This window comes from Lithobates pipiens, unplaced genomic scaffold (assembly GCF_037356315.1).
Source record: "Lithobates pipiens isolate NorthernLeopardFrog02 unplaced genomic scaffold, aLitPip1_a1.2 Scaffold_27, whole genome shotgun sequence".
Classification (NCBI taxonomy): domain Eukaryota; kingdom Metazoa; phylum Chordata; class Amphibia; order Anura; family Ranidae; genus Lithobates; species Lithobates pipiens.
This window is the reverse complement of record NW_027507788.1, coordinates 116,899,505-116,924,914: the sequence shown is the minus strand read 5'-3', so window position 1 is coordinate 116,924,914 and position 25,410 is coordinate 116,899,505. Positions and strand designations below refer to the sequence as shown.

Below are 25,410 nucleotides of genomic sequence, written 5' to 3'. Positions count from 1 at the left end.
ATGAAGGCAATCAGGTTCCACTGGGACGTGTTAACCCCACAGGAGTTTTGGTTTAAAAAAATTACAACCAATCTTATTCAGCAGTTCAATCAGGTGGCGGACACCTTCCAACCGAAGGAAAAAGCAAAAATAGATTGAACATGGTTCCAATGGGCTTGTGCAAATTATTCAGTAAGGCCACCCTAGAGAAAGAAGATCCTAAAGGGGTACTGCTTGCTTATCCCCATTAGTCAGGTGGCAAGCTAACGTATCTCCGTGATCTGATGCCGAATGACGTATCTTGTTTAAATTATGGCTCTCAATCCTAGGGAAATAGGAGTGACAGCCCACTTGGTCACCCACTTGGTCACCGCAGTCCAAAATCGCACCATTTCTAAGCCGCATGTCAACGACTTCAGGTGCGACTTGAACATGTTCAGCAGATGCGTTTCACACACCCGTGCTTAGTCATTATATAAAAAACAGGTGTATGAAACGCATCTGCTGAACATTTGAGCTAGCTGCATGTCATGTTTTGTCCTCATTTTTAATTGGATCTAAAATAAAGTAACTTTTATGCCTGGAAGTGCCGCCACCTTCTTCTTCCTATTGTGCATCTTTTGGCTTTGGACCTAAGGCTGGCACCCGCCTTGCTATACAGCAGTAGAGACCTTACGGGTCACCCGGAGCGATACAACTCCCCTGCTTCATGTCATATAAGACACACACAGATTCCGGCTTGACTCTGCCTAGGGCTGCCACCTCATCCCTTTAATCCAGAACACATATTAATTACACAGGTTCAGAGGCTAATTTAATGCAGACATGGCATTGAGTTTTATTACCACCTTAAGCAGTCACAGAACCTGTGTAATTAATATGTGTTGAGGTTTGAGGCTGGGTTCACATTATTGCGAATTGGATGTAGTTTTCCATCCAAATCACATGTCAAGACATTGTGACGTCACGCATCTCTGGGGCGGATCCTGTGCAAATTGCACAGGAGCTCTGTGCATCTTTTGGTCTGAGGTTTCTGGGTTTCAGTTACAAATTCAGCCATATATCTGGGCTGAAGCTGGACCTGAAATGGTGAATGGAGACTCACTGGACTCCTGCTCTCAGCTGCTGCGTGCTCTAGTGTGAAGCCAATCTAAAGGGATGAGGTGGCAACCCTAACCCTGCCCCCCTCCTCACTGGCTGTGATTGACAGCAGCAGGAGCCAATGGCTATTGCTGCTGTGTCTGAGCCAATGAGGAGAGCGAGAGCCAAGAAAGCCTCTGCTCTTGTGCACATCACTGTATCGAGATGGGCCTCAGGTAAGTATTTAAGGAGAGCTTGCAGAAGGTTTTTTTTACCATAATGCATAGAATGTATTAAAATGAATCTAAAGGCAGACATTTTTTTTTATCTTAATGCATTCTAAGCATTAAGATAAAAAGACTTCTGTATACAGCAGCCTCCCCCAATCCCCCATGACTTACCTGAGCCCCATCTCTACCCAGGGTAAATTGGCCATCCAGGACTCTCTCTCCTGATTGGCTGAGACACAACAGTGGTGTCATTGGCTCCCACTGCTGTCAATCAAACTCAGTTGGCCAATCAGAAGAGAGAGGGGGCCGGGGTGTCTTAATGGATACACAGAACTGCAGCTCCGCTTGGGTGCCCCCATAGGTGGAGGCACTTACCAGGAGAGAAAGGCCAAGAGCACCAGCCAGGAACCCGAGAAGAGGAGGATCCAGGCTGCTCTGTGCAAAACTACTGCATAGAGCGGGTAAGGTTTGTTATTTTAATTAAAAAAAAAAAACAAGACTTTACAATCACTTTAAGGTAAAAAAATATTCTACCTTTAGAACCACATTAAGGTTTTGTGTTAGGGTGACGGTTAAGAGTTAACGGTTCATTTTAAAGGCTGTATTAAAAGCTTGTGTGAATGTACGGTGTTAGGATCAATTCATGTTGAATAGAGTGAAGAATTTTTAAAACTCTTGTTTTTGCCATCTGTGTCCAGTTGTAGAAAATTTTCTTCAATTTTCTCGCCTGTTAATACAACAGAAAGTGGAAGAAAATCTCTCTAAAGTGAGGGAAAGTGTCCCATTAGATAGTAATCATTAAATCAAGAGTCCCCATTAGAACATTGTTAGAAAAGTTTAAAATGTTTATTGTGTGACTATTAGAAAAACAATATTCCTGAGACTGATTTTTAAAACTTACTTCTGAGCACATTATTGTATTACCTTGTTGTATTGTTTTGTCTTAACTAACTCCATAGTAAGTTGTAGGATGATTAGGTTTAACTATATATGATAGCCTAAGAATGTACAGGAATCCTGGATACCAAAATAAAGTACTAGTTCATAGCAGAACATGTTATCTATGTTTCCTCAGCCAATAGAAGCATAGAGGTGGTATTCTTGTAGGGAATAAGGAGGGGGGAGACATATTCTTTTGTGAGACTTTACTGCAGCTTTTGTCCTGTAAGCATGTCTCCCTTTTGTGGGCCACATCAGAAATAAATTGTCTGCTTCTCAATACATCTGGAGTTTTGACTGATCACAAGAGAAGATTCCTAACATTTTTGGTCCTTCACAGCCGTAAACATGTTGGTTTTCAGATCAGACGGCCCGACAAAACTTCGCTGAGTATTGGACTTTGCAGCTCACTGAAAATAACAGTCCCCCCCATTCAATGTTAATTGGTGAAAAAGGGGCAGGGGCCTATTATCTGAATTCCACTGTCTGTTTCCGAACTTAGTGTGATCCAGTCCAGGTGTTTGAGAGGTAAGATAATTTAAATTATTCTTAATTCTTTCTAAGAGTCTTTTCTTCTCTTTCTCTATGATTCTGTGATTATGTGTTGTAATTGCCGACATTGGTATTGATCGTATAATATCTAGATGATCCAGTGCTCGTAGACAGAGACACTTGGGGACGTTGTCTAAGGTAAAAAATTACGTCGCCCGCTGTCCGGACAGATAACAAAAAGATTTGAGGTATACCGAACGTCAGAGGTTGATTGCCTGACGCTGTCGGAGGTTGAATGCCCGACTATTTAAGCGCTGTTTAGTTAAGTGATCTAAAAAGATCGCAAGGCTAACTTTCTTCTGTGTGTGTTTACTTTATCTTTGCTCATGTTTAACCTTTTTTGATTCTCTCTATAGTGTGGGGAGTGCTGATATTTTTATTCTTGTATTCCTATTGTTACCCCACGGTACAACAGTCTTTGTTCGTTTACATGTTTTGTGCTGCGTATTCCTAATCTGCCTTTAGAGGAGATAAGAAATCATTCTTCACGTTCTCATGATCTGTGTGTCTGTAAAAAAAAAAGGAACGCACTGAACTCACTCTCCCCCTCCCCCTCCCCCTCCCTTCGTGTAGGGCAGTGCAAATTCCTGTCTGAAAATATCTGTAAAAGTTAACCCTTTACCAGCTATGACAATACAGAAGGGTTATATTGTAAATATTGAAATTTGGCATAAAAGAAAAAAAAAAAAGGTACACTGATAACACCAGGTTGCTTTATTATTTTAGCATGCCATGGTGTTACAGGAAGCACGTGGCAGAAATTGTTTATGGTTTGGGTAGCTGGGAAAACGTGAAGGTGGATTGCATTGTGGAGTGAATAGAATGTTGTAGAATTATTATCAGGTGGCTTGATGAATGTGAAAAAAAAAAAGGCTGAGGATGTTTTCATTACTATGATGGTCAAGAAGCTGTTTCTCGGAAACAAGAAAATGCAGATTGCCTGACAGAGGTTAATTTGTGCATCTGTGAAAATATTAGGACTTTTGGTGGGAAAGAAAGTCTGAATAATAGTCTTAAAGTAAATATTTATATTGGATGAGTTATTTTTAGAATTCACAGACTTTCAACTGTGAAGTGTTAATGATGCAATGCTGTTTATATTTGGGTACATTTATAAAGTCAAAAGGCTAAGTTCTGAATCAGAATACTAAATATTGATTAAAAAGAAAGAAAGTTCTATTTTGGGACCCTGTGGATAAGCTTAAATTGTTAGGACCCAAAGATCAAAAAAGGTATGGGTTGGAAATGGCGGAGTACTGGCTTCAGCATGCTAGAATTAGCGTAGAAGGAAGGAGAACAAAGGAAAAATGCCAAGCCCAATTGTCCCTAGTGGACAAAGAGGATGATCTCATCTGCTATACCCAGAGACCACCTCCTTATAATGGTCCTCCCCCTCAGGTGCAAGCAACTGCCCAGAGTAACACCTTCCCTGTGACATCCACCCCTGTCATAGGAACCGCCTCTGAACAAACCCCAACTCCACTTCCTCAATCTCTCCAGACAGTAGTTCAGTCCTGGAGATGAACAGATCAATCCTTGAAACATTAACTGACACCATAACTAATGCACTAGGTGCCCCAGCAGGAGCCAAGAGACTAAGTAAACCTCCTATTAGGTATGGTGTGGAGGACGGTGAGGAATACCCCTTGATAGAGGTCCCAAACCCAAGGAGAGGACAGAATGATGCACTGGGCCAGCCATATCCCTTGACATGGACTGACAGTGATATACAAAAGGCTACAGAACACATAAAACATCCAAAATTAGGTCCAGCTGAATTAATTGAAAACATAGAGGGATTACGGAACAGTTATAAATTGAATGGGGTGGAAGTAGAGAGAGCCCTGAGGAGAGTATTAGGATCAGATTGGGCCTCGGTAAAGGGGGACTGGGACCCCTGAGCCCCAGCAAATGCACAGGGACGGGGGGATCCATTGCCTCCAGAAAGCCCAGACTTGGGGAACAGGTTGACTGCCTTACTGAACAGATGCCAGCTTAGATGCGTACAACTGACTGATTCTCAATAAAAAAAAATATATATATGACAGTACAAGAAGACAAGGAAAGTGTCAGTGACTACCTAAATTTTATTATAAAATTACGAGAGATTTTTAGAGTGTTCTCCGGGCTCCCCGAAGCTGAGGATGTGAATAGTGCATATTAACAACAGCTACAGATTGCTTTTTTAAATGGATTGAAACAGGATCATAAGGATTACATTGTTAAAAACATGGTTACTTACCGAACTGCATCAGTTTTGGATGTTTTACAATATGCTAAGCATTCTGAGAAGTATTTGAAAACAAAGGCAAAAAAGAATGTGAAAGTAAAGGTTTTTGTGCAAGGTGATGAAGGAGAGGAGGATGCAGAAGAGTACACTGCTGAGGCAGAACCAGAGGGGTCTCATAGAGGGAGAGGCACAGGTGGTTTTAGAGGAAGGACTACTCTACAAAATTAGACAGTGCAACTAGAGCACTTCCACCCTGTGTACAAGCACTGGTAGCAGCAGTGGTGTAGTGGTTGGCACTCACCTAGCAGTAAAAAGGGTCGCTGGTTCGAATCCCAACCATGACACTACCTGCCTGGTGTTTGCAAGTACTCCCTGTGCCTGCGTGGGTTTCCTCCGGATGCTCTGGTTTCCTCCCACACTCCGGGGACATGCAGGTGGGTTGATTGGCTTCTGTCCCGGGTTGGCCCTGGTATATGAATGGGGACCTTGGATTGTTGGATCCTTGAGGGTAGAGACCAATGTGAGTGTGCAATGTACAGGGGTATGGGGTAGACACTCACTCAGGCTTAACTGGATGGACTGGTGTCTTTATTCAACCTTACTAACTGTTTTGGATCCCAGATAAATGTCTGGCCGAGTTATCTGCACCTGGTCTAATTCAAATGTCCATGCATGCATGTGACACACGCTGTTCAGTGAAAAGCTTCCTTTATTGCTATGGGCATATAGCCCCCTTTGTAGTAAGAGATGACTCATTGTTTGCAAAGCATCATCTCAGGTGTATTCTATGCTGTCAAGCAGAGATTGGAGGACCCTTATCTAAGGGGTCGTCTGGCCAGTTTCATCCAGGTTTTCTGCTGATGGCTTGTAGACTCCTGGACTCTCTCCAATGGGAGGGGGGTCTCTAGTTGAAGCATTTTGAGTAAGGAGATTCAGCATATATCTTGACATAATAGAAAATAGTAATTTAATCAAAGTATTAAACAATCCATAACACTAACTATGAAAGGTACCACATGCAGTGTCTGTTATCCTGTTACAACAAAAGATATCACATTTGAACCCAGCACGACACCTTTCCCGTATGAAAATACTCTTGACACAAACTCACTTAACAATACATAGGGGTACTACATTAAACCCATCCACACTACTACCACTTCCTACTGATGGGTATAAACATGACTGCACTGCTGCCATCACTGAAAAGGTACTGCCACGAAGTGATCTGAAAGATATACCGTTATCTAACCCTGACGTGATACTTTTTGTTGATGGTTCTAGTGAGAAAAATCCAGATGGCACAAATGCAGCTGGATATGTAGTAGTGACACAGGATGAGATTTTGGAAGCTGGGCCACTACCAAAACATTATTCAGCACAAGTTGCAGAACTTGTAGCATTGACAAGAGCATGCATACTATCAGAAGGAAAATCCTTAACCATATACACTGACAGTCAATATGCCTTTTCAACAGTACATGTTTTTGTACAACAATGGAAAAACAGGGGGATGGTCACCTCCAGTGGTAAACCAATTTCACACACGGACTTCATTTTAGAACTTCTAGATGCAATACAGTTACCAAAAAAGCTTGCAATCTGCAAATGTCAAGCACACACAAAATATGCGGACCCCATCATAAAGGGAAATAAAAGGGCAGATGAGGCAGCCAAAATAGCGGTACAAGAAACGCAAATAATGACAGAACGAGAAATCCATAGAGATAGATCATACAGTCCTTACTGATATGCCGCAGTATTGACACATGGAGTAACTCATGTGTCAAACAGGGGGATGACTGAGATGTTTATTTAAGGTATGTACAGTCTATGGCTTCACTAACTACTAAAAAAAACTTTTTGCTGTCAATGCATTATATGTTCAAGATACAATGCTCAGGGAGGCATAAGACCACAGAAAGGGAAGTTCCCCATACAGCAATATCCATTGCAACACATTTGCATGGATTTTATTGAATTACACAAATGTTAAAGGAAGAAATATTGTTTGGTAACCAGGCACCCTGACCAAATGGGTGGAGATATTCCCGACAGGAAGTGCAGATGCACAGACAATTATAATGGACCTCATTTTATAATAAAAAATATACAACATTTGACAGAAGTGATGAGAATTAAAGGGAAATACCATTGTGCCTATCATCCACAATCAGCTGGATTGGTAGAAAGACATAATGGCATTCTAAAAAGCAAACTGAGAAAAGCTATGGAAGAAACAGGTAAAAATAATTGAATGTATTGCCTACTAGTAGCTGTGATCAGTATGTATATCACACCCCCAAAAGAAGCTTTAAGCCCATTTGGAATGATAAGGCCATATAAGATACCCTTACAATCAAATGAAACACCTACTGAGCAGTCTGAGCACACACCAGCACAATACATGTCTAGGTTGTTAATACAAAGACGTACTAATGATTTTGGTTCTGTCCTAGAAGGTCCAATTTAAGAAGATGAAAAGGTGCATGTGGGAGATTGGGTCTTCTCAATAAAAATAATAAGAAAAAAGCAGTGGTACTCCCCAAGGTGTGATGGTCCTTTCAAAGTCCTCTTAACTACCCCTACTGCGATAAGGATTGCAGAGAGGTCTACCTGGATTCACCAGTCCCATTACAAAAAGGTTTTACAGGCAGAATAGGGCCAGATGGCTACAAGAGTTTCAGAAAATCCGGCTACAAAGGGAGGTCTCACACAAGGTGGGACTTGTCTCAAACCGGTGAAGTCTCCCTCCCCTTCCAACTCCCCTATCCTATCCGCTGGAACTCTGTAGCTGGTTAGGATGAAAGGGACAGTAATTATCCTTGGGTTACTGGTGACTCTAGGAGAGGCATCCATAAGAGGGGTTATACGTTATGGAAGAACAGAGGAACCTTTGGATTGGGAAAGAACAGGAAAAGCATTCAATCTAACCTTTATAGAGGGAATAACTAGCATTATACTGGTAGACTTCTGTCAGATTGCAGATTGTGGGGATACAACTGGGGCTAGAGGACTTCTATGGGCAGATAAATATATCTGCTGGCTCTGAAATAAGGCAGGATGTCAAGCATGGGATCAGGCCCTGTGTACCACAGTGCATCAAGATTGGGGGTATAATCAACCAGGGGCTAAAAAGAGTGGAATAAAGGAGAGACTCATAATCACAAAAGCGGCCAACTCCCCCTGCACAAATAGTAAGAACTGTAACCAACTATTAATAACATTAAAGGAGCCAAGGAAGGAAGATCAGCGGTTGTATTCCATGGGAGCATGGGTGTCAGGAACTGACTCCTTAGGAACATTTTTTTTCTTTTGAGGTATTACCACCTAATTAAACTAGACAACAGGAAAAGGTAGACTCAGAAGGGAAAGAAGGAGGCCATACTAAAATAGAAGTTCTGAGTAAAACTATAAGATTTACTAACCTAACAATAGAAGATGCCATAGCTTTGGAGATGGGCTACCAAGAAAAAAATGAGTGGTTACAATGGTTCAGGTACACGGTTAAAACTCTAAAAAAGGAAAACTGTTTAGATTGTGCAGGAGCCAGACCACATTTAGCAACAGTTCCTTTTCCTCTAGATCACAATACAGATCCAGAAGGTTTAAAATGTATGTCGCAATTGTATAATAAGAGCTATAAACATGAAACAAATTCTACTTGTCACACATTGAGTTTGTTGTTTCCCCCAGTACAGAGACCTCAGATACCTCCAGCGGTTACTGCTTATCCGGGCAACTTTACTTGTTTTGCACTCCCAGGGAACCGTAGTGCGGTGGATCTTGGGTCACTACCCGATGACTACTGTGTGGAGAGGATTAACACAGACAACGGTGACTGGGTTGGACATGACATTCACAGATCTGATGTCTGGTGGATGTGTGGGGATAAGAAACTGCGAGCTAGACTACCGGCCAATGCCCGAGGGGATTGCGCTATGGTCCAGCTGGCTATGCTCCTGAGAATCCTGTCAGAATACCCATGGACTAAGAGTCGCCGACAGTATCGGAGGGACACCTCTCCCATGGGGTCATTTGACTCTCAGATCTACATAGATGAGGCTGGGGTTCCTCGCGGGGTGCTGGATGAGTTTAAAGCCAGGAATCAGGTGACAGCTGGGTTTGAGTCTCTTCTCTGGTGGGTGACTATAAATAAAAATGTTGACTGGATTAATTATATATATATATTATAACCAACAACGATTTGTAAACTATACTAGGGATGCTGTGAAGGGCCTAGCAGAATAGTTGGACCCCACATCTCTAATGGCCTGGCAGAACCGAATGGCTTTAGATATGGTCCTACCTGAAAGAGGAGGATATGCAAAATGTTTGGTAGCATGTGTTGTACCTTTATCCCTAACAATACAGCTCCTGGGGGGACCGTGACCAGAGCCTTGGAAGGACTGACTGCGCTATCGAATTAATTGGTGGAAAACTCAGGTATTAATGATCCATTCACAACCTGGCTTGAAGGATGGTTCGGTAAATGGACTGGACTTATCACATCATGTTTGATCTCAATCGCTGTGGCTTTGGCTGTTTTGGTCACTTGCGGATGCTGCTGCATTCCCTGTATTCGAGGACTTTCACAAAAACTCATTGAAACTGCAGTCTGAAGAACAATGTATCAAACCCTCTCTACCTCTGAGGAGACCTATGTGGACATTGAAGCTCAACTTAACGACATACAGTCCGAAAGTGTATAACACAGGGACTATCATCGAAATGTGTTGAGATAAAATAGTCACACAAAGAGGAGGGAATGTTAGAAAAGTTTTAAATGTTTATTGTGTGACTATTAGAAAAACAATATTCCTGAGACTGATTTTTAAAACTTACTTCTGAGCACATTATTGTATTAACTTGTTGTATTGTTTTGTCTTAACTAACTCCATAGTAAGTTGTAGGATGATTAGGTTTAACTATATATGATAGCCTAAGAATGTACAGGAAACCTGGATACCAAAATAAAGTACTAGTTCATACCAGAACACGTTATCTATGTTTCCTCAGCCAATAGAAGCATAGAGGTGGTATTCTTGTAGGGAATATGGAGGGGGGAGACATATTCTTTTGTGAGACTTTACTGCAGCTTTTGTCCTGTAAGCATGTCTCCCTTTTGTGGGCCACATCAGAAATAAATTGTCTGATTCTCAATACATCTGGAGTTTTGACTGATCACAAGAGAAGATTCCTAACAAACATCTCCCTTTTATTGCTGTTCTGATAACAACTCAGCATCCATCAATTTCAGTCCCATTGATGGTGGTCACCAGGACAAACAGACAGGGTAAGTATTTCTAGCAGGTACAGCAGATTTTAATCCTGCCCAACTCTATCAAAAACGAAAAAAATATAAACTTTTAGATTTACGTAAAGATTAGATGTTTGGGACACTTATAGACCCCTTTCACACTGGGTCGTTTTTCAGGCACTTTTGGGCTAAAAATAGTGCCTGTAAAGCTCCTGAAAAATGCCTCCCCTTTAGCCCCAGTGTGAGAGCCAGAGTGCGTTTACATTGGGGCGGTGCACTTGCAGGACGTTAGAAAAAGTCCAGCAAGCAGCATCTTTCGGGTAGTGGAGAAGCTGTGATTTTGTGCGCCTCCACCGCTCTTGCCATTGGAATTAATGGACACCACTGCCGAAAGAGCCTGCATAGCGATTCGGCAGTGGCACATTGCGGGCGATTTTAAACCATTATTTCAGGCACTAGCGGGGATTAAAAGCGTCCTGCTAGTGGCCGAAAAGTGCTGCTATTACAGCCCCCCTCCCCACCCCAGTGTGAAAGTAACCTTAAATACAATATCATTTTTACATCTTTTTCTTACTAGTAGCACTGTTTGGTGATCGGGGATTACACAAGTACATCCCATTTATTAAGTTTTGCTACATACACTAATACTGAATTGTTTTAGAATCATAAACCAGAATAGATTATTGAAGGGAAAGTAAACTGAGAGCGTACTACTGATCTTACGTCAAGAGATTTCTGCACTTAAATAACCTATAAACAATTTTGCTATATCTGTAATGTTTCCAAGTGAACGCCAGTATGCTCCTATTTATCTTATCTACCCATCTTGTCCCATCGCTGTGGTTTGTCAGCAGTTGCTACCAGTTATGGGACCCCCACTGAGTGTGTGCCAAAAGAACATTTCCTCTGCATGAGTCACCAAACTGGGGACTATGCCAGGATACTTCTATGATGCTTCCAGGACTGTGACACACGTCCACTATGTTCAGATTAATGAGGAGGATCCGGTCTACATTTACCTAATTCATAGTGCCATTCTGGGAAAGAATGTGTGAAGTCTCAATAGAATGATGGACATAAAAGGTAGGTGGGCATATCTATGGAACTGATGTTCATCAAGTACATTCCATAACACCAAAAATAAATAAATAAATAAAATATACAACAGAATGCCCATGGGTTGCTTCTATGTACACATTTTTGTGTAAAGAACTGGTGAACGGCAAAGTGTCTGTAGCTAGCAAGCCTTGTAAGTTCAGGGCTGGCTATTTGTGATGAGAGTTGTGAGGCTTGGGGTACAATACGACGGCTACACGATGGATATATAATGGCTAATGTACTAAACTCTTGAGAAAATTCACTTTCAAAGTGCAACATCCCTTGCAAAGTGAACAGTCTATTTACCTTTAGTAAATCAACACATCCATTTTGTCTCCATTTTGCTTCCTCTTAATTATTCATGACAATTCTGAAGGATGCTTGAAGGCTGAACGAGATAACACTTTGGGGTTGATTTACTAAAACTAGAGTGCAAAATCTGGTGCAGCCTTGCATAGAAACCAATCTGCTTCCAGGATTTTTGTCAATGCTTTATTGAACAAGCTCAAGTTAAATGCTGATTGGCTATAATGCACCAGATTTTGCACCCATCAGTTTTAGTAAATCAACCTCCGTATGTTGGTCTTTTTTGATTTGTGATTTTCTTTTACTGTTCAGACAGGATTTCAACTGAACCTATTTACTGCACTTCTCTTTTTATAGCTATAAAATACTAATACCATTTTGCTTTTACATTTACCTGGACTGTTTCATTTGTCACTTGTATTCCATTCTGTTCCATTTTTAGTTCTGGTTCTGATGGACTCTCTAAATAAATAAACAAACAAAATGAAACATGCATGGAGCATGTCAATACAACATTTTTAAACATACAACATATTTAAAGAAATACGTATTTACCAAACCAACCAACCAACAGCAGATGCTATAAACCGAAATGTACACTTATTGAATATCTTAAATAATACAATAATAATAATAATAATACTATAATAATACAATTTCCTTAACGCAAACTCTTTTTTTTTTTAAGATAATGAATTAATTATAACTGACAAATTTACAATATCATTTACTTTCTTTCCAGAGTAAAGTGACTATCATGTAAAATGGCAACTTTCCAACTTTCAACACTTTGAAAAAACCTAGAAACCAAACATTGCCACAGTCATCCATGATATCACACAGCTCATACATAAGCAGAGCAGGCAAACATTGTTTAGTTCAGATTTCTATGGCAAAAATGGGAATAACCACACATTTCCACGTGTGTACATAGTGGATGAAAGTAAAATGACACCATAAAGTGATTTTTTTAAATGTTGTAATTTATTTCTATATATTCTATTAAACTTATACTAGACAATGGGGTTGATTTACTAAAGGCAAATAGACTGTGCACTTTGCAAAATGCAGTTGCTCCATATGCTTAGTAAATAAGCAAAAGCTCTGCTGGCTTCCATCATTCAATCATGTACAAGCAAAAAATGCAGTTTGTTTTATTTTCCTTGCACATGATTGGGTACTCTTTGCAAAGTAAAGCTTTACCTCATTAAGACCCCTTTCACATTAAGGTAGTATTCAGGAGTTTTAACGCTAGAAGTAGCGCCTGTAAAGCAACTGAAAACTGCCTCTCACTCTCTGCAATAGGTGTTTTCACACTGAGGCGGTGAACTTGCATGACGTTTGGAAAAGTCCTGAAAGCAGCATCTTTGGAGCAGGTTTGGAGCGCTGCTCCCAAAATGCCCCTGCCCATTGCAATGGAGTGCTTGAAAATTTATCAGAAACCGCAGCAAAACAGGAGTTTTTAACCCTTCCATTGGGGTTAAAAGCACCCCGCTAGTGGCTGAAAAGCAGTACAAAGTGTTGATTAAACGCACGTTGCTTTACTGTGAACGTGGCCGCAGCCCTAGTGTGAAAGGGGTCTTACTAAGCTCTGGATTAACAGCACCTGCAGAATGCAACTACACTTTGTAAAGTGCACAGTCTATTATTTGCCTCTAGTAGATCAACCCCACAGCTTTTCATACAGTCTGGATCAGTGCTGGTCAACTTTTTTGATATAGCGGGCCTCAAATGTAGCCTCTAACATTGCTAAAGGACCACAGGTAATATTTAGTGAATGCTTCAGGAGATAGTCATAGATGGGAGATGCATTACATTACTGCTACAGATCATTGTGTTTACACATCTGTGATGGGAGGGCCTGTGGAACCAAGAATTCCTTGGAAAGTTGCGTTTCAGCTCCTCATGCACCTCTTATGTCTGTCTAAGTCACCCTGTGCCATCCTGGCAAAGGGTGACTGAGAAAATTTATCTTGGGTTACTTAAAATGGGACAGTAATATTAATCCACAATATCTCCCAGGATATATGTAAAGACTATTCTTGGTTTGTTTGATTCTGAAATCAACATGTTAGTTGAGAGAGCTGATCACATTGGCCTCTGTACAATGTAGATGAGCCAACTCCTGCTGGAGCTCCTGCTATTGTGTGAAGGTGTCCTGTGTTATACTTACGATAATGTATAATCTACTGTGTAAAGCTTGGTGACAAAGTCTGACCTGTAGTGAAATCCTGATTAATCATAACAATGCTCAAGAGGGCATGGAATCACATTGGCTGCTTTAAGGGATTAGTCAATTAGCTCATGTTAATTTATGTTTCTGATTACAGTTGTATTGTTAGAGTAATATGAGCAGGAGGGGGGCTTCTCTTCTACTGTATATAAGACTTGTATTTTGGTTCTCAAATAAGTGAGTGCATGTTCAGCAACTAAACAAGTATCGTCTTGTTTTGTGCTTGTGAGCAGTTGGAATATCTGATATCTATATTCAGACTGGGAGGAAGTGGTATATGATGAAAACACTCAATCGGAGTGTAGGACGTTCCGTTACAACATCAATGCTTCCACATTTTTGGTTCCTACAGCCCTTTTTAATATACATTTTAGAGATTATGATGCAAACCCACCCCTACACTCCCCTCCCCTCCTTCATTCACAGAATGTCTTGTATTTTGTGAAAAAGAAAACAAGGCTTTTTGAGAACAGGTGAGAAGAAAGGAGGGTGTGGGGATACAACTAGAGCCCTTCACTGTGGTAGCTGCAGCTCTCATTCCTGTAACACCTGGAAACCTGTGCTGTGTGTATGTGCCAGATTGCAGAAAGGTATGTTTATACCTTTATGCAGCAGTCATCGAAACACAGTATACATATTTTAGAGCTATCTTACTTATCCAGTATGGTATCAAATATTTTTTATTCAGAATTCAGCTTTATTTTAATATCCTAGGCAATGATTTTTTTTTCAATTCAGTCTTCACTCATTGTTTCCTTTTATGTTGTTGTCATTACAATCCACCTTATTTCATTAATTAAATATTAGCAACCTCATCCTGAGGAACTAAAAGAGTTTCCTTTTCTGCCTTATATGTAAAACTGTCCTACTAAGTCAAACATGTTTTCTTTAATTCCTGGAGATTTTGTTCCCACAGCAGTCTATTTTCTACAGTATTAGCTCCAAATATTCTTTCAAAATTCGATTTAGGTTCCCATGTCTCTAACAGTACATTACCAGTCAACAAGAGTGCTTCTCTGTGTTGATTAGACTTTACTTTCCAAAAGATGATAATTTTTAGAAACCTCTTTTTATTTATTACCAACTCAAATGTTAACGTATTGTGTTCATGGTTACCTAAATATTCCCAGAATTGCACATCAAATACCTAAATCCCCAGCTTCAATCTCCCAGTTGGTGTCTGAATATAGAAAATCGATCATAATAAGAGCTACATTTCTGTTTGCTGTCTTTTAATTTGTAGCAACTTTTGAGCATCTCCAGCATTGTTTATACGAGTTAGCTTATAACAAACCCAAAATGACTACCTAGGGAGTCTAAAATTTGAGTATATATCCTTGTTTGCTATAATATTTTTAAGGACTTTCTCTTTTTCCTTACTTAGATACGGTGTCCTTCCCAACCCTACTCAACAATCTGACAGTATCTGTACATAGGACGACAATAAGCCGTACGCTCCATAGAGTTGGGCTTTATGGCAGAGTGGCCAGAAGAAAGCCATTACTTTCAGTAAAAAACAAAATGGCATGCTTTGAGTTTGCGAAAAGGCATGTGGGAGACTCCCAAAATGTATGGAGGAAGGTGCTCTGATTTGATGAGACTAAAATTGAACTTTTTGGCCATCAAAGAAAACGCTATGTCTGTCGCAAACCCAACACATCACATCAACCAAAGAACACGATCCCCACAGTAAAACATGGTGGTGACAGCATCATGCTGTCGGGATGTTTTTCAGCAGTGGGGACTGGGAAATTGGTCAGAGTTGAGGGAAAGATGGATGGTGCTAAATACAGGGATATTCTTGAGCAAAATCTGTACCATTCTGTGCGTGATTTGAGGCTAGGACGGAGGTGCACCTTCCAGCAGGACAATGACCCCAAACACACTGCTAAAGCAACACTTGAGTGGTTTAAGGGGAAACATGTAAATGTGTTGGAATGGCCTAGTTAAAGCCCAGACCTCAATCCAATAGAAAACCTGTGGTCAGACTTAAAGATTGCTGTTCACAAGCGCAAAACATCCAACTTGAAGGAGCTGGAGCAGTTTTGCAAGGAGGAATGGGCAAAAATCCCAGTGGTAAGTTGTGGCAAGCTCATAGAGACTTATCAAAAGCGACTTGGAGGTGTGATAGCCACAAAAGGTGGCTCTACAAAGTATTGACTTTAGGGGGGTGAATAGTTATGCACAGTGACTTTTCTTGTTATTTTGCCCTATTTGTTGTTTGCTTCACAATAAAAAAACTAAAAAATCTTCAAAGTTGTGGACATGTTCTGTAAATTAAATGATGCAAATCCTCAAACAATCCATGTTAATTCCAGGTTGTGAGGAAACAAAAAAACACGAAAACTGCCAAGGAGGATGAATACTTTTGCAAGGCACTGTAACTGGTTTCTGTGCAGAGCTGCACCAGATTTTGCACTCTCCAGTTTTAAGCCCCATGTACACGGGACGCTGATCAACGTACTTTCAGAGGCAGTTGGACGCTTTTCTCAACTGCCCCTGAACTCATTCAATGTTATCCTATGTGACCATGTACACAGTCTCGTTTATTGACGTTCTTAGGCAGTTGTGTTAACCTTCCTAGCGGTAATCCCGAGTCTGGCTCGGGTTGGGATTTTAATTACAGGAGCGGTAACCCCGAGCCAGACTCGGGATGGCTTCGCTCGATGCAGGGAGGACACAGGGAGAGTTACTCACCTTGTCCCCTGGATCCAGCGATGTCCCCCGCGCTGTGTGATCGAGTTGTCCTCCGCTCGATTCACAGTGCCGAATGCCGCCGAGCTCCATTCTCTGCGACGTTACGACGCACGGGAGCGGAGAACGGCGGCAAATTCAAAAAAGTAAAAACACACAAAACACACACAGCACTGTAATCTTACAGATTACAGTGCTGTATTAAAAAATACACACCCCCTTTGTCCCTAGTGGTCTGTGCAGTGCCCTGCATGCACTTTTATATTATAAATACTGTTTTTTCTGCCTGGAATTTGGAGATTGTCCATAGCAACCAAAACATGTCCCTTTTTCAGTTTTTTTTGGATTTGATTACATTATTGAATAATTTTTATTATTCTTTATTATATTATAAACTTTATCATACCCGGAATGTCTGCTAGACTCTGGTTTGAAGAGATTTCAGAGCGTTATTCCTAAGAATTACAGGACTACAAAATAAAAGCCAGATTTCCATGCAAAATAATTGTACCGCTTTCAGCACCTTATTCCAGACTGAATCATACCGCCAGGGAGGTTAACAGAGTTTCTTTGAAAGCAGAAAAATGGGTTCAGACGCCAAAGATTTCCACGTTTCAGACGCCAAACGTGACTAAACGCAACTAAGCGTTTCGTTTATAAGCTTTTTTTGTTTTTGCCCATTTAAAAAAAATAACAAAAACATTTTTTTTTAGATACGCTTCTAAACAGAAACGCGGCAAATTGTGGCATGTAAACGCAGCAAAATGGACGTTTTAAACATGGGTTACTATCTGTCACGTTAAATCGTTCAGGAGAGGTTGTAAAAATGTCCTGTGTACATGAAGCCTTACTAAATCAATCCCTTCTGTTTCACTTTCACAGTCTTGCTGACATATTACCCTATCTGTCCTAATAATAGATTCCCTTCACCAGCCTTGCTTTCCCTGTCCTACTATTCTCACTGCAGCAGTCATTCCACCAGCTGCCAGGGGACATATCCTGCTGCAGAACTTCCCACCCCTGAAATTACACCCTTAAAGTAGAACTAATGTTTTCTTTTTTAATGAAATCACCCTAAATGTGTTTGTTAAAAATAGTGCCTGTGTGCACACTTCCAAAACCATGTGCCTTGTGGCTTTTCCAGAAGTTATTCCAGCTGTTGTGCAGGCACAGCTTAGAACCTGGGACTCTCTATGATCTCTTGGTTTCAGCTCTGCTGGCTTAATTGCTTAGAAGTCATGGGTTTTCCACACACCCCTTTAAAATAATATGTCAGGGTGCTCCTATAATTGTAGAGACCATCACTGCATAGAACTTCATGGCTTCTCCAAGTCCTGCCCTGTGTTCTCCCACTCATTTGCGGACAGCTATATTTTTAAAGTTCAATTAATTAAGTGAAATTTCATTAAAAATATAGGCCAGCCAAACTTATACTGGTGAGCAGGGCCACTGATAGGGGGTACCACCTGTAAGGAGGCAGGGCACAGAGAGGTGCCCAAACAGCAGGGGGAGTCAGATGTGGGCATACCCGACAGACTTTCGGCGAAGTTCCGACGGACTTCCAAACCAATGGACTTGGCCACACATGAACGGACTAAGTCCGTTCGAAAGTCCATTCATTTTGAACGTGGTGACGTAAGACGGGACTAAAAAAGGAAGTCTAATAGCCAGCAGCAAATAGCTTCCCTTTGCGTTGTATTTGGTGCGTTGGACCAGCATACAGAGTGACGAATGGTTTTCCCTGATGGGAATTGAGTCCATCGGAAAGATTTGTTCTATTTCTAGGTCCATTGGATTTTTAAAATGAAAAACGATCGGATTAGCCCACACACGTTGGGAATGTACGACGGGCTGATTCCGTCGGACCTAGTCTGACTGAAAGTCCGGTCGTGTGTACGCGGAATCAGGCTACAGAAAAAAGGAATTGAAGAACCTGTGACCTCAATTCCTTTCTCTGTCTCAAAGGAGAGATGTCAGGGATCTAAACCCTGGTTTAGACCCCTGATATTTCACCCAAGTCCCAACAGCTTAGTAAAAAAAAAAGTAATAAATAAATCACGCAAAAAAATAACAAATTATAAAAATGTATTTTTAAAAATTGTAAAATATAATTTAAAAAATTGAAAAAAAAATTTGAAAAATGAAGGGCTCATTCACATGGGTTCCCAAATACGTGGCTTTATAGAAAGGTAAAGCCCTATTCACTAAAGCCTTCCAGGACTCTACCAATGGAAGAGTAAAACTCTTCCAAGACAGGACAATACCTTTCCTACCATGGAAAAATAATAGATTAAGGTCTGCATAGCTAAAGTAGGGGCCAAATCATCCACCAAGCGGAGCATGCAATGCCTTATAGAAGGACTTAGAGCAGGGGTGCCTAACCTTTTGAAGAGCGAGGGCCACTTAAGCGACTTGGTAACCAGTCGCGGGCCACAATGAGCGGAGTGGGTGGATGGTATGTCTGTGTCTACTCTGCATTTGCAGATCAGACATGGACGCAGCCCACAATACTTTTTGGTGGATAGTATTGGAGGTAGAACACAAGTTGGTTTATGTCTGCCACTACTTAGAGGTGAATGGAGGGTCCAATTGGTCGGACTGACCACGTGAAAGGAGTCCAAGGCTGCATTCTCACTGATGCGCTGTGGTTTACCCGCACAATGTGTACAACACAGTGTACCTTTGGCTTTTCTGCAGTGTGCAATAGACTTCTATTATATTCTGCAGGTGTGGTGCGCTTTCAGAAATCTCACCAAACTCGCAGGTAATAATAGAAGACCATGGCTCAGTGCAGGTAACCTGCAGGTAAACTGCTCTGCACCTGCCGATCAGTTTGAAAGCAGCCCAGTAACCACTGCAGAACAGATATGCCCATATATACACTGTGCTTTTAGTAATAAACTGACTTTTAATAACAGTATTCTTTCTATTCTATCTAATCTATCTATCTATTCTATTCTATCCCAGAGCAGGAGGTCGCAGGCCACATCAGAGGGCTCCGCGGGCCACATGTGGCCCCCGGGCCACTGGTTGGGCACCCCTGACTTAGAGAGATAGTGGTTACCTCCTGTATACACATCATAATATCTTTCCAATATTTATGTATACCAGGACAATCCTAGAAGATATGCATAGTCAGCCTCCCTTGCAGAACAACGTCAGCAACAAGAGGTGTCTGAACCAAACATTTTAGCTATCTTCACCAGGGTCATGCATATACAGTGCCTTGAAAAAGTATTCACACCCCTTGAAATTTTCCAAATTTTGTCATGTTACAAATAAAAACATAAATGTATTTTATTGGGATTTTATGTGATAGACCAACACAAAGTGGCACATAATGGTGAAGTGGATGGAAAATGATAAACGGTTTTCCAAATTTTTTACAAATAAATATCTGAATGGTGTGACGTGCATTTGTATTCAGCCCCTTTACTCTGATACCCCTATAACTAACTCTAGTGGAACCAATCGCCCTCAGAAGTCATCTAATTAGTAAATAGAGTCCACCGGTGTGTGCAATTTAATCTCAGTATAAATGCAGCTGTTCTGTGAGGCCCTCAGAGGTTTATTAGAAAACCATAGTGAACAAACAGCATCATGAAGGCCAAGAAACACACAAGACAGGTCAGGGATGCAGTTGTGGAGAAGTTTAAAGCAGGATTAGGTTATAAAAAAATATCCTTTGAACATCTCACGGAGCACTGTTCAATCCATCATCGTAAAATGAAAAGAGTATGGCACAGCTGTAAACCTACCAAGACATGTCTGTCCAACTTAACTGACAGGCCAGGGGGCTGGGCAAGGAGAGGATTACTCAGAGAAACAGCAAAGAGGCCCATGGTAACTCTGACACCCCTTTCACACTGGGGCGTTTTTCAGGCGTTTTTCATGCGCTTTAGCGTTAAAAAAAGCGCCTGAAAGAAGCTGCAACTGCAATCCCAATGTAAAAGCCCGAGTGCTTTCACACCAAGATCCCTTTCACACTGGGGCGGTTTTCAGGCGCTTTAGCGTTAAAAAAAGCGCCTGAAAGAAGCTGCAACTGCAATCCCAATGTAAAAGCCCGAGTGCTTTCACACTGAGGCGCTGCGCTGGCAGAGCGTCAAAAAAAGTCCTGCAAGCAGCTTCTTTGCAGCGCTTTTGGAGCGGTGAATACAACGCTCCTAGAACGCCCCTTCCCATTGAAATCAATGGGAAGCGCTTGTAAAACGCCTGAAAAACGCTACTGGCAGCAGCGTTTTGTGGACACTTTTAACCCTTTATTTTGACCACTAGCAGGGGTTAAAAGCGCCCCATTAACGCTCAAAAAACGCTGGTAAAGCGCTGCTAGTTTAAGCGGCGCTTTACGAGCATTTTTTCGGGCGCTGACATTTCACATTGGGACTGCAGATGAGGCTTCTTTCAAGCGCTTTACAGGCGCTTTTTTTAACGCTAAAGCGCTTGAAAAACGCCTGAAAAACGCCCCAGTGTGAAAGGGGTCTGAAGGAGCTTCAGAGATCCACAGCTCAGGTGGGAGAATCTGTCCACAGGACAACTATTAGTTGTGCACTCCACAAATCTGGCCTTTATGGAACAGTGGCAAGATGAAAAGCCATTGTTGAAAGAAACCCATAAGAAGTATCCTTTGCAGTTTGTGAGAAGTCATGTGGGGGACACAGAAAACATGTGAAAGAAGGTGCTCTGGTCAGATGAGTACAAAATTTAACTTTTTGGCCTAAAAGCAAAAAGCTATGTGTGGTGAAAAACTAACACTGTACCCTGAACACACCACCCTGACCATGAAACATGGTAGTGGCAGCATCGTGTTGTGGGGATTCTTTTCTTCAGAAGGGACAGGGAATCTGGTCTGATGGGAAAATGGATGGAGCCAAATACAGGGCAATCTTACAAGAAAACCTGTTGGAGTCTACAAAAGACTTGAGACTGGGGCGGAGGTTCACCTTCCAGCAGGACAACGACCCTAAACATACAGCCAGAGCTACAATGGAATATATATATATATATATATATATATATATATATATATGTAAGAAGGCCAGTATGGTGGCCTGAATTTATGGGAGGAGCCCGGGGGGGTATTTAACCAGCCCACTCGCCTGTGGTCTTTGTCGGTTTCCTGTGCGCAATACTACGTCACTAGGCCGACTACTCGAATTTCGTTGCCGTTCGGAAACTTCTCTCTACTAGAAGTCTCGTGGTTTTCGTTCCCGTTCGTGTTTTGTACAACGTCTCTGGCTCGACTGTCGCAGGTAAGGGTCTCGATTGACCTTCCTTTACTAAAACATTTCATTTTTGAGTATCGTAAAACTTGAAATATCTCGAGTCGTTCGTTACGAAACCGGGTCGTTTATCACTCAAAACGCACCATTTTCGCAGCGCCCTTCATTTCACGGGCCTCATTTCAGTAGGAATTTCTCAAAGAAAAATCTGCACTGTTTTCGTAAATTGTTGTGTTATCTGCCTCATCACCGTGTTCCACAGACAAATCGTTGCCAGTCGCATCACACGGCACAACGATTCGTACCTCTGCCACAGCTGGCTCACGTAGGTCATTTCATCATTTCACTCATTTCTGTCACTCACTGCACCCCGATTCGAATCCAGTCGCATTCGCTTAAATGCGCCGATTCGTTCCGGTGTGCCCCAGTTGCTCGGCCTCATTTCGGTACATGCTCCAGAGCCCGCTCGTTGCTAATCGTTCGGGTCTCTGTCATGGGAATCATTTCACTGTCACCTATTACGTTCCGAATCGAAACCAGTCGCATTTCTCAAAACGCACGGGTTCGATCGACGTGTCCCAGTTGCGTTGGCCTCATTTCAGTACATGCTCTAGAGCCCGCTCGTTGACGGTCGCAGGCTGCGTCCTCTCCGATTCGTAGCTCTATCATGGGAAACATTTCATTGTCACGTAGTGCGTTCAGTTCGAATCCGGTCGCATCCCTGTGCATCGATTCGTCCGGACGGCCCCAGGTATTTTTCAGCCTCATTTCAGTGCATGCTCCAGAGACCGGTCGGTTCCAGTCGCAGTTCGTGGCCAGCCGATCCAGGCCTCTGTCATGACAGAAGTTGTTCATTTCATTTCACTGTCACGCTCCGCGCTCCGGTTCGAATCCAGTCGCACGTACACATGCACCGATTCGTTCCGGTTCGCCCCAGGTTATTTCCCACATTTCAGTACATGCTCCAGAGTCCGCTTTGTTGTCAGTCACACTTGCGACGCGACCATTTCGTGCCTCTGTCATGGCAATCATGCTTCATTTCACTGTCACTTACAGCGCTCCGACTCTAATCCAGTAGCATCCGTGATGCATCGATTCGGTTCGGCGTGCCCCAGAGGGAACGGCCACATTTCACTTTTTCCAACAGGTTGCCTTATTGTACGGTCACAATTACAGCACTGGCATACATATATATGTATGTGAAGGCTTGTGACAATATATATATATATGTATACACGTTCGCTCCCGCCTTAGTGCTCAGCAATAAGTGGATTCGCTTGGTAAAATAGAGAAACAGTCTTGACTTATGTCACCCTCTATAGGTTCCAGTCGTCCATCCTTCGTCCCCAAAGAGATAGGACATCACTCCTAGGGCACGATTCACCTGGAGCCATGTCCCAACTCGGCAGCGAAGACCTAACCGCCCCCTTGTCTCCTCGCCTGCCTTCAGTGAGCGACAGCGTACAGTCCTTCAGGGGTTGGACTATCCCCAGGCTGACGGCGGAGCTGAGACGCAGGGGCATTCCCTTCCCCGCTACGGCTAGGAAGGCAGAGCTTTTCAGGCTCCTCTCTACCCCAACAGCTACGGCCGGGCCTAGTACCCCGCCTCAGGCTACGCTCCAGTCCATCTCAGCGGCTATAGGCCAACTGCATGCTATGGTGTCGTCCCTAACCAATACGGTCACGGACGTCCATGCCAGAGTGACGCTCCTAGAAACTCTCCCAGCCACAACCACCCCTGTTCCGGTTCCAGTCCCGTCATCACTGCCGGCAGGTAACGAAGGAACATGTCCCGTGGTCTGTCCAGCACATCTGGTGCCGGCCGGCATAAGGAAGGACATCTTGGACGGCAAGGATGTCAACCTGGCCTCCCTGCTTATTTCGGTACATGACCTTGCAGAGAACAAGGCTTACTCCTGGGGAGATGTCTCCGTAGTCCTCAAAGCTAAGGACCCCAGGCTGAATCGTAAACTTTCCATCCCAGAGTTTGCCCTAGCCTTTGGGATGCTGAGAGACGTCATTTGCTCAGCATCCCCTGCCAGGAGGGAAGAGCTAGATTTGTACCTCCACACGGTAGTGGACCTAGGATACAAATACGGAGGCTTCTCCTTTTACGACTATCATCGGTCATTCTCAGCCAAGGCAGCCGCTAAACTGGCACAGTTCCAGTCACCCACAGACTGGAGCCTTATGGACACCGAACTGTTCTGCCAGCATTTTGCCGGCCTTCGTTCACCCCTGTGTGCCATCTGCCAGTCCTCCACCCATACCGCTTCCTGGTGCGCCAACATACCGGTTAGTCGCCCGGTAGAGTTCCCCTCCACCTCTGGTGCAGCCCTAGGCCAATCAGGCCCTGCGCCAAAGAATCAAGTAGACAAATCTGGACGTACGGTCCGAACCGTAGGGGGAGCGGCCATCTGCAATAATTATAACTATGGCTCGTGCAATTTTAGCCAGTGCCGCCTACTGCACGTCTGTGTCGTGTGTCACAGAGCGCAACCCCAGAAATTTGTGCGAGGTCAAAGCACACAAGGGCTCATGACTGAGCCGCATAGACGTCCTATGCTTGGGCTTCTACCTCACTATGCACCCCACTCCTTCACTAGCCACCTTCCTCATCGGTGGCTTCACGACAGGCTTCCACACCGGCCTCATCTCCCTACCCCACCAGACCTACGAGTGCAGAAACCTCCGCTCAGCAGCCTCTGACGAGCAAGCCATTGACCAACTGCTGCAGAACGAGGTGGAACGAGGCTTTGTCATAGGTCCCTTCACACAGCCCCCCTTCAATACGTGGAGAGTTAGCCCTATTGGGCTTGTCAAGGGCAAATTTTCTAATAAAAATCGTTTGGTGTACGACCTGTCTGCGCCTCGTTCTTCCCACATTCCCAGCTTAAACTCCTTGTTTCCTTCCGAAGAGTTCTCATTAAAATACGCCTCTGTGGACATGGCGATTCAGGCCATCCTTAAAGTAGGCACAGGTGCGTGGCTGGCCAAAGCCGACATATCCGACGCCTTTAAACTATTGCCTATCCACCCGTCCCTCTGGTGCTGGCACGGAATTAAATGGAGAGATCAATATTATTTCGCCACTAAGTTAACGTTTGGCTCTAAAAGTAGCCTGTGGCTGTTCGACACGTTCGCGCAGTCTCTCGAGTGGATTCTCCTGCACAAAGTCGGTTGTCAGCAAGTTATCCACTACGTGGATGACTTCCTGTTGATCGAACAGCCAGGCACACCTCCAAGGGACCTCGACAAATTAAGGACCGTCTTTGGGAACCTCAATGTTCCCATCGCTGAACATAAGGTGGACGGGCCCGCGCAATCAATCACCTTCCTCGGAGTCAATCTAGACACCAGCTCCATGCAGGCCAGCCTTGTCCCTCGACAAACTGACCCGCATCAGAGCAGTTCTCCACGAGTTCACCCGCACTAGGGGATGTACAAAGAGGCAGCTACAGTCGCTGTTGGGCATGCTCAACTATGCCATGCGTATAATTCCACAAGGTCGCTCCTTTGTCTCACGCCTGTTGGTCTACCTTTCTCAGGCACAAGACCCGGATCAAATCCTATGCCTAGATACCGCAGCC

At 43.0% G+C, this 25,410-nt stretch overlaps 1 protein-coding gene across 4 annotated transcripts in view; it reads right to left on the bottom strand.

Annotated features, from left to right (window-relative positions):
• Positions 1-25,410, bottom strand: part of MCAM (melanoma cell adhesion molecule) — a 146,483-nt gene that overhangs the window by 76,238 nt on the left and 44,835 nt on the right. For all 4 annotated transcript variants that reach the window (XM_077457394.1, XM_077457396.1, XM_077457395.1 and 1 more), the window contains exon 4: positions 12,069-12,136. In XM_077457394.1, the coding sequence (XP_077313520.1) occupies positions 12,069-12,136 (68 nt within the window). The remainder of the gene's footprint in view (positions 1-12,068; positions 12,137-25,410) is intronic.